At 33.9% G+C, this 10,633-nt stretch overlaps 1 protein-coding gene across 1 annotated transcript in view; it reads right to left on the bottom strand.

Annotated features, from left to right (window-relative positions):
- FGF14 (fibroblast growth factor 14) overlaps positions 1-10,633 on the bottom strand; it is a gene marked incomplete at both ends in the record, with an annotated part of 63,695 nt that overhangs the window by 8,313 nt on the left and 44,749 nt on the right. Inside the window, 2 exons of the mRNA XM_080917424.1 lie at positions 5,609-5,712; positions 9,086-9,196. Coding sequence (XP_080773550.1) covers positions 5,609-5,712; positions 9,086-9,196 — 215 coding nt within the window. The remainder of the gene's footprint in view (positions 1-5,608; positions 5,713-9,085; positions 9,197-10,633) is intronic.

Raw genomic sequence — 10,633 nt, forward strand, 5'->3', positions numbered from 1 at the left:
AACACATGGTGGTCACACAGGGAAGAAGAAAGTCTGTCCTCTGACCCCAGGAATGAAATTTGGGTGGAGCTGCCACTCTTAGCTACAAATAAAATTCAAACTCATAGAAAATAAAGGGCCATAAAAATAAAAGTATAAAATAAACTTACGTAGTTTTATTTTTACTTGCACAAATCTGAAAATATTAACTTCAAGAACAACTTAAGCTTATTGAGGCTGACAGCATTCTGCAAAGTTACACCAGCAGGTGACGGGAAGCTGAAATACACTCCTGGTTTCCGAGACTGAGTTTCTTCTTGGGCTTTGCAGACTTTGTAGACTTCACAGCACTTGTAGAATTACAAACCAGCTATTACTGGTTTGAACACTTATTTTATTTTTTCTAGTATAAGTCTTTGTCTTTCTTCATGTTATATTAGATCTTAGGGTTACCTTAGATCTTAGGATCACACTCCTTGTTAGGTTATTTGCTCAGATTGAATGGGATGATCACAACTACCTTTGTGGCCTTTCTCAAGGGCCAACCCAATTTGGCTAAAAAGCACTACCCAGGGACACTCTTATCTCCTGCACTGCACTGGACTTTAGACCAAGGCATAAATCTACAAGTCCACAGTCATTTATTCAGTTTCACCACCATCAATATCAAATAACAAAGTATGAAATATTAGAATCATAGCAGGTTAGATGCAATGGGGACCTGTGATTTTAAAACTGTTATTCAGGCACTAGCTCTAGGAAAGATCATGATATACAACCAAAATTTTGATTTTTAAAACATGTGAACTTACTGGAGTCTAGGGAATCTTTTGCGTCAATATCTGAGGTCTGAATATATATTCTACATAAGTCTCATGCAAGTCTTGAAACACTGAATAGCTGAGATTTTTCTTCATATATATTAGAGTTATTTCATGAAAGCTCAGGTTATGAATTGTCATCAGCTAGTATTCTGCTCTCTTATCTCTAACAGATTTTGTAAATTGAGTAAAATATGTTGAGAAGATGTTTTAATAAGTAAGATGATTTACTAAGTTTCTTTCTACTTTCTTTCTTTACCATTATAAGGTTATCAACTTCATTTTTAAATCTTTTCCACACAAGCATGAATAAAAGGAAAAAGAAACATCTTCCATCTTAGAGCAGTTCTATCTTTATGTGCTTCTCTTTTGAACTTTGTTCTTTGACACTTTCATAAATGATTATAATGCATATTCACGCACAGTGCTATCTTTTACATCCCAGCCCCAACTCTGGATAACTTCTTTCCAAGTGTTCTTCCTAGTAATTTCATATGTTTTTGTGCAAAAATCCACTGATTTTCTTTTGAGTTGCCTGCATGGATCTGCATTTTACCAGTGGATATGCTACCAAATATTCCAATGGCTACTAACCACCAACAACTCCACATTAGGGATAGTGCCCCATGAGCCTCTGCACAATCCATAATGGAATGTTGATGGGCTTTTCATCTATTGGTGTTCTGCAGGCAATCCCAACTTCTATGTGTTTATCACTATAATGATCAAGATGTATCTGGTGTTTCACAGCACTTCTACCACATTCCTTGAGCCTTGGATAGAGAACATAGGTTGATAAAGATTATCAATTTAAGAACATACATATAGTGCCCACAGAGTCTAGAGAAGAAAAGACTGGAACTGGAGTTACAGGTACTTGTCAGCATCCATGTGGGTTCTACAAACAAAATGAAGATTGTCTTCAAAATCAGTAAGTGTTTTTTAACTGCTGAGTCATCTTTCCAACCACACAGGGGATTTCTTAGTGGGTTGTTTGGTAAATCAAAACTGTTTCTCTTGGCACAAAAGGTAGTTCTAGATAGTTTAAAATACATTTTAAAGCAGTATTTTAACGCATTTAAATCCTAAAAACAAAATATTTGCCAATTTTTGTTCTCTTATATGAGAGCTGATATTATACCTCCAAGCAAAATGTTCATACGACATTAAATCTCTTCAGATACATATTAAATGGCATAGCATAATTGTTAAGACCACAAAAATAGCTGTTGTCATATGAAAGAAAAATTTCTGCAGGCAACAACTTATTCCAAACCTGAGAATGTGGTTATTAGCTGGGACCAGTCAAGATAACAATTTTTGTTCTCACAAGGTAGAACTGTTGTTATTGGGCACATTAAATATTTTTATATGGATGGGGAAATTTTGAGAATTTCCCTGAATTAGATAAATAGCTGCCTAGAGTCCAATGTTCTTGTAAGGTCATGGAACAGATTTTATTTGGAATGGACTAATTTATTTTCTATTTTTTCCCAAAACATGTTCTTCATAATATACATATACTGATAGAGAATTATGTTAAATTTCTTTTTTAAAACATGTATTAATGTGTGTGTGTGTTTGTGTGTGTGTATGTGTGTGTGTGTGTGTGTGTGTGTGTGTGTGTGTGTGTGTGTGTGTGATCATATTTGTATGGTGTGCTCAGAGGCCAGAAGATGAGGTCAAAGCTCCTGGAGCTGAAGTTACTGGTAGCCTTTTGTAAGAGCAAACTCATAAGCCTGCCCAATTGCAGTTTATTTACTGACTGTCCTGAAATGAATTTTATTCTGTCAACGATTTTACTTACCACATTATGCATTTTAGGTGTTTGTTACAACATATGCCAGGCCATATAATAAAACACATCTCAAGTGAAGACAGAATAGTAGCATTAATAATAGTGAATCAGACTATGCACCGATTCTGTTGCTTCAGACTAACACAGGAATAAGGCAAACTTATATGTAGTCTATATATCAGTCAGTGCCTTCATTTTACTCATATTAAATCATAATATATTAATTGGATTATTAGGTTAAAGATTTCTAAGAGAATCGAGTAAATTAATACATAACTAGAATACTGCAAAATGAACAATTTCTATTAGTATTATTATAATTATTATTACAAAGTAAAATAATTTGTACACTATGGTCTGTGTTATTACCTTAGTATGTGCTTGGTGACTTATGAAATTAGTAATTATGGAAAAACATTTTTCAACCAAAATATTTGAAGTTAAAGCTAAGTTTAGTTGAGATCAATGGAGTACTTTAACTATGATGTATAAGAAGAACTTGAAATTGCGTTAGGTTTTTTTGCAGTTTCTTTCCCAGATGATAAGTAAGATGACAGTGTTCTCCCACTAACCTGGGCTAGGGAGACAGCTTAGGCTAGGACACTGTCAGGGTTCATAGTATCAAAAGGTGGGAAGAAGCAAAACCAAAATCTGTAAGTCAGAATCTCAAGCAATCACAGGGGATACTCAGAAGCTATCTATCAAAAAAAAAAAAAAAAAAAAAAAAAGACAATGAATCAAAATCCTTCAATACTTACAAGTACAAACACTGTTCCCACAGCAACACTGTAATTTCTGAATCCTGAACAAGGAAGCCATGTTTACAGTGTTTAAAGTAGGACTTAGGAGGTAGCAGCCTTGTTGCCATGGTTACGATACTGGTAGAGTGCTCTAAACATGCTAGAGGTTGGGCTAGGCCAAGACAAGACACATACCAAAAAAATACATAACCTGACCCAAAATAAACAATAATTAAAATCACCTCCAATTGCAGCTAAAAAAATAAAACAAATAGGAATGGTCTGATAACAGTACATGCACCAGAAAATAAAACCGAATGGAGGAATTATCAATCAGTGAAAAATAGATTATTCAAACATGTTACTTGGAGAAAGATAAACAAAATAGCAAAACAAATATCAAATCAATAAAATTGTGTTGTATCTGAAATGAGTCATATCTAGAAATAATCTTTTGTGTATGTTTTCCCAGATAAGCTGTAAGGAATTCTGTCTTGATCTTGCTCACAGCCTGCTGCATATTCATCTCCTGCAGCAGCACACAATTTGCATAATATAAGACCCAGTTCTGTGCTTTGGAATACCCTTGGGTGAGCTTAGATAAGAAGCACTCTGATGTTTCTTTGCAGTTCCCCTTGAAAGAGTTTTCAGACTTGATGGGGAAAAAATAGATTGTCTGTTGTGGAAGGCTGAAGATAACTTTTATTATATGGGATATGTACATAAAGTCATATGCTATTGATACATCAATATATTATAACATAAATATATATTCAGTTATATACTTAAATAGTATTATAGCTGAATATTATAGTTGTTTGCTGGTAATATTGAGTAACAACAAACATTCCAAGAATTTATATAAAGGTGCAAAGCAAACACAGAAAATAAGGTATTTTAATCTATTGATTTATGCTCAAAGAATAAATCAAAGAAAGCATTTTTGACCATATTGTTATTTTTTTGTCCTGCAATAAAATGATAGTCTAACTATATTATAGTGCATGAGCACATTATAACTGATGACAAATAAATTAAAGAATAAATCATTCAGTAGAGGCTATATAGCAGCAAAACTGTTCAGTTTCTAATAAATTTCAGAAAAAGCAAAAAATAGAAAGTCATGCTTAGATTTATGTGAGATATACACTTAATTATTAGAAATATTGTCTACCAACATATATTCATTATTGTAATTCCCATTAAAACAAATACAGTTGTTTGTCCTTCAATATATCCTCTGGTTCAGTATCCACACTTTCAAACCAGCCAATCAAAAGCATTATAAAACTTGTGCCTGTGCAGAACACATGTATAGATGTTTTTGATGTGATTATTCCCTAAGTAATACATAAAACAACAGCCTCCTTCCTATTTAAATTATAAAGAATCATCAATAAAGCAGATGTGGTTTACATGAGGAAATGTGGATAGCACACAAATATTGTACCATTTCTCAATGATGAATTTAACTTCCTCAGATTGTAGTATCCACAAAGGATCTGAAAAGCTTTGCTTATAGAGACTGAGGAATGACTGTGTTCCTTTCTGTTTCAAAGCTCATATTGTATACTTTTGGATTCCAAGTGCAAGTAAGATCATATACTCCATTTAAAACAACAACAACTCATGGCAACACAGTCTATGCCACTGTTTTCCAATAGGGTAATGGGTAAAGAGGAGGCACTGATCAAGAAGAAATAAGCCCTAATGATCGCTACAAGATGTTCGCAGTAAATAATATGTACATTTCAAAATTTCAAAACACATTTAAATTATCTTTTCTATTAAAAATGTTGCTGGTGATGAGGTGAGGGACATATTAAGAACCTTGACTTGATTAAGAACTTTTGCAAATCGCTATTTAGAAAAAAAAAATTATAAAGCATATTATGTGTATGTACACATAACAAATAAATATTTAGTTATTAAACTGAGTAAAAATAAATTACTAAAAAATGTGTACAGATAGTACTTCTTTTGTAAATCTCCAAAACAAGTGGATCTAAAAAGAGAAATAAAAGGCCATAATAAGACCAGTTCTTTTTATGAAGCAGGATGTGTTTCGAAATTGGCATGCATACATCTATATGTAAGATTACTATTTATCCGGATGTGCCCATCACCAAACACTGATGAGCAATTAATAAACAGCTCCTGGAGTAGCACCATAAGGACCAAATCTCAAAGTGTCAGAATCCATGCACACACATCATTAGCTTTTATTGATGCTCATGCTATTTTACCATTTCCATTAATGGGTCACTTACTGATGGGTAGAGGTAACCTTCTCCATTCATCGCTATGTACAGCCCTGTCTTCACGCCCTGAATGGCAACAACGCGCAGTCCCACTGGAATGAGGTTGAACAGTGCTGTTGAAGATAAAAGTCATCTGTCACCAGGCAATAAATGGAGCATAGTATTTCAATAATACTTCCCCTTCTGCTTCTGTTATTTCGGAAATACCATCATATTTCTATTTTACAAAGTCAACTAATAAACTTTATGATGAAGAAGCTTCTGCTATATAGAAAAAAAAAAAGAGTATCTCAGTTCCAGCTTCCCCACAGAATGTAGAGAATTTTAAAACTCTAAAAGTTGACTAAAATTTTCTACACCATGTGACTAGGTATTTCAGTGCAGCAAAAGCCAGAAGTTCAGAAGTAATTCCCAAACTAAATTACTTTGGTAGAAGTAGCATAAGATGCCAAAAAATTGGAGAAAAGATGTATACCTGCCCCTGGGATAAATTTTAAAGGTTCCAATAAAATTAAATAGCATGGTAATTTTCAAGAAAATTTTATTTATTTGTATAATATAAAGCTATGAATAAAAATAAATGTGGAATATGCTGTTTTATATTTCTGATAAGTTAAAAAATATATTTTATGTTTTTTTTCCTTCTAATAAAGTATTTAATGTATTTTTATAAAGTGTATACAACAACATTTTCTTAGATAATGTCAACCATAAAATGTCTGGTACACATATACTACTCGATGAGGCTTTTGTTAGTACTCTTAGTGCAAGTGTTATTGACAGGAAAGCTATTAATTGATTAACTGCTCTCATTCAACTCCTTAACTTGAATTTACTTCTGAGCAATTCGAGTAGGCATGGGAACTACATAGCTCTTAACATAAATGTGTGAATGCAATGGCTTATCTTTATGTATTCAACTGTTTTACAGAAGACATGTAACTTGAAATTGATAGGGGGTTTGATTTTCTTCTCAGGCTACACAGCACATCATTAAAAAGTAATGTTGAAAGTTTCATTCTGTTTTCCTTCTTCCTTACTAAGTATGATGGAGAAAGCTACATCCTCTTTTGCAATAATTACATAATCCTATTCTCCAGGTCACACCTTATCCGCCCCTCAAAGGAAAACAGCAGGATGTGGTCCTGACAATAACCCAGAGATTAATTTAGAAGTTCATATGTGGAGAGTTGAGTGATTGTTTTCACTATGCAAAGTAACACTGAACTGTATTTCACAGCATTCTATAAGGTTGTGACATATAGAAAAAAGTTTGAGTCCTTTTCATTTCTGTAATTTAGTACTGAATATCGTATGGTGTTGTGGGAACTTTTTTCCTGGACAATCTGTTTCTTCTTTGTGTGTGAAGCTTATGTTTATTTTTATCTTTATTATATCCCTAAAATTTGAAAGGAGGGACACTGTGAAAATCCCCACTTCCATGTAGAATTTTAAGTTAAAAAAATAAGCTTGTGTATGTCTACCTAACCTGACAATTTCAAACATATTTACTTTAATCTCTTCAGAATGCTTTAAAAAAGTGTTGCAGATTCAGAATTTATCATGTCAACTATATAGTATAGTTTCCAAAGGCAAGAGTAATATGCATACACTAAAATAAACACAATATGAGAAGTAGAAAAGTGCTAAAATGTAGTCCAAAATAACCATAATAAAAATTTCACTGTCTCTCTTTTGGGGGGGAGGAGATTTGTCAGGAAAAATGCAAGCAATTATCATTTACAAATTAACAACATAGAGCTACCATAGAAGAGGGGTGGTGCTAGAAAAGACACAAATACATCATTTTTTCACTTTCTGTGAATTTCATATAATTAAAAAGCAATGAGACAAAACCTAGTGGAATAAAAATGCAGATGTCCCTGTGATTGCGTTTCTGCTGCAGAAATCTCTGGTTTACAACTACTTTCCATTCCTGGCTGTGCGTCAAAATGACTGTGTTTATAAAATAAAATGACCATCCCCAGCCTTGAGCCAAACAAGACAGAATCTTTAGGGATGGGTTAAGAGAAACCATTCTAAACCCTTTGGGTGATGGGGGTTGCTGTGACAACTTTGTATATTTTTGACACTCTGAATTAACTATGCATGTGTGCTATATCCCTCACAACCTCATACCATGCCATGAAAAGAAGAAATCAGAGAAGAAGCGCTTTCTCTCAAGTGTAGAACCTTATTTCCTTTGAAAAAGTCAGTTATGATTTCTGCAGATAATAACACTCAATCTCTATTCTTATAAAAGAGGAATTTTATTTATAAGACCACTGACAACAGCTGTTTCCTTTCTTCCCTATGCCTGAATTTTTCCCAATAAAACGGGAGATATTAATTAATTAATTAATTAATTAATATCCAGGGATTATTTTTAAAGCAAAAAAATGAATGGAAGAGAGAATAGAGAGAAGAATTTATTGTTTACAGAAAGAAAAGTAAGATCAAGAAAAAAGTATATATAATATTATTTGAAGAAAGTAAAGGAAGTCCCCCTCAAATTACTAATACAAATACACTATTCATAAGTGCCAATTCACTTCACATATAAGGATACTAAAAAAATACTAATATTTCACATAGAAACATCATGTGTAAAACAAATTATTTCAGGTCATTAATTCTTCTCAAATCTGTGCCTGAAAATTTGATGAGCAGAAATAAAATAAGGAGAGCTGATGATTCCATTACACGTATCAGGCCTTCCTTTCTTTTCATGAAGTATAATCTATTGTGAAGAGGATGGTAACTAGCTAGACAGTCATCATTGCTCATGACCTAAAGGTTGTATTATGTCCTGGACTAAACTCAATTGACCAAAACCCATTTTGGCATTGTTTTGATCCTAGAAGTAAAAGTATGTGTGTGTGTGTGAGTGTGTGTGTGTGTGTGTGTGTGTGTGTGTGTGTATGTGTGTGTGTGTGTGTGTGTGTGTGTGTGTGTGTGTGAATGTGTGTGGGTTAAAACTAATATGTAATTAGAGTAAATTATAGACCAGAATAAAAGAAAACATTTAAATAAGGAGGGTCTCAGATAAATGTAACAAGCTTAATATAAAACATAGCAAATAGAAGATAAATATCAATATTACAAAAATACATAGATTTTTAAAGTAAACAAACCCTATAGTATATGACAATCAAATGTTTTATACAATGTGTTTATATATACAGAGCCTTCAGAATGCCCTCTATGCAAAAGACATTAACTTTTATATTAATGCATTAGTGTAGCTAATTTTTATCATCCAGAGATCAATAATGATATTCTGGACATAACCAGTGTTTGAGAAAAAAACAAAAACTTAGTTTAACACCACAGGTCCCTCTTTCTAGATTAGTGTCTTCAAGCATGTGGTCTCAGTGAAATGATACATGCATTCTAGTGGGCAGCTAGAACCACGCCAACATAACCAAGCATCTACAAATGCATCTCACAAAGCCATTTGAGTGGCAGACTTGGCTGGTCACTTACTGGAATTGGTGCTGTCATCCTTAGTTCCATCGAGAGCTCCATCGGGGTGCATCTGCAAGTAGTAGCCTTGCCTGCAATATAACCTTGTCACTATGCCCTTGAGCTGGGGATCTGCAAGGCAAATACAGGGTGATCAGCTTCACAAGTCTGCAAGGGAGAGTTTCACGTTTCTTTTGCACAACACATTTTGTAGAGAGTGCACATTTCTATCTCCCAGACTTGTCTGGGTCATGATATCTAAATGATGCAAACCACCTCAATTAAAGGAGGCATAATAATACAATTCAGAAAACAGGGCATTTCATGAAACTGGCATGTGTGTTTACATTATTCATTAGACAGTTAAAATAATAAAATCACTAGTTTAATAACGACTTTAACCTCTAATTACTATAAACAAATTCTTTTATTCAGTGTGGCAACTCAAGAGGTTTGCAAAGGAGTGACTCAGAAACTTCATTATAGGTTTTAAATGGACTGTTCTGTTTACTTAAACTGACAACCTAAGTGTGAAAAGAATGTAATTTAAAATTTTGTGTTAAAATGTGATGTACATCTATAATAAAATCCCCAATTTAGACAACGTCCCACCTCCCAGATTGCACGGAAAAGTTGTGGTGTTTATTAATGACGCAAACAAGAGGCAGACATTTTACTTCTGAACTCAAAGTGAGGCCTAGGATGAAAGGACACAGATTGGGCTCATTACAGCACTGCAGTGGGTGCTTTGCATGTGCAGCACCCAGTGCTGCTGAAAGAAACAAAATAAACAAAACAGTCAAGCATAATACATTAATCCACATAGAAGTCAGCTCTAGAGCTATGTCCTGGTTAAATTGTAAAGGAAACAAGCAAGCTCTTTATTTATATAACTGAAAACAAAGCCAAGTGGGTGTATTATATTTATATATGTATGTGTGTGTGTATACACACACACACACACACACACACACACACACACACACATATAATTTGATTCCTGAACATGAGGCATGACATAAAGAGAGGTGGACCTTTACTATAACAAAAGGAAATGCTCCGTATTGTGGTCTTTTCACTTAATGATTTTGGGGAAAGGTAACTGCATAGTAATTCAATGTTTCCCTAGAAACTAGCTGTATTTAAGAAAATAAATATTTGCCTGTGGCTTTGCAAAGCCCATCCTCATTTTGGGAGCGTATCTCATATGGGGTATCATCATTCTTACCATGGCAACAGGTTTCTCTCCACGGCAGCTGAATGGAACATGCAAATTTGTTTGTACTGTCCCAACTACAGGATGCATTGAACAATCCAACACATAGGCTTTAATAACTACAGATTAGTCTATGGAAAACAGAAACAGGCTAAACAGGAAGATTTGTCCCCAACAGAACAAATCTACGGCTTTGATTAGCTTCCTAGAAGTGAAAGAAAATCAATCCCAGTCATTTTTTAAATTCATACAGCTGCACTGAGTACATTTACTTCATAGATGGAATGATGAATTAGACACAAAGACCATTCTGTAAAGATAACTAACACTGAGGTATTAGAACATCACTGTAA

This window comes from Micromys minutus (assembly GCF_963924665.1).
Source record: "Micromys minutus genome assembly, chromosome: 5".
Classification (NCBI taxonomy): domain Eukaryota; kingdom Metazoa; phylum Chordata; class Mammalia; order Rodentia; family Muridae; genus Micromys; species Micromys minutus.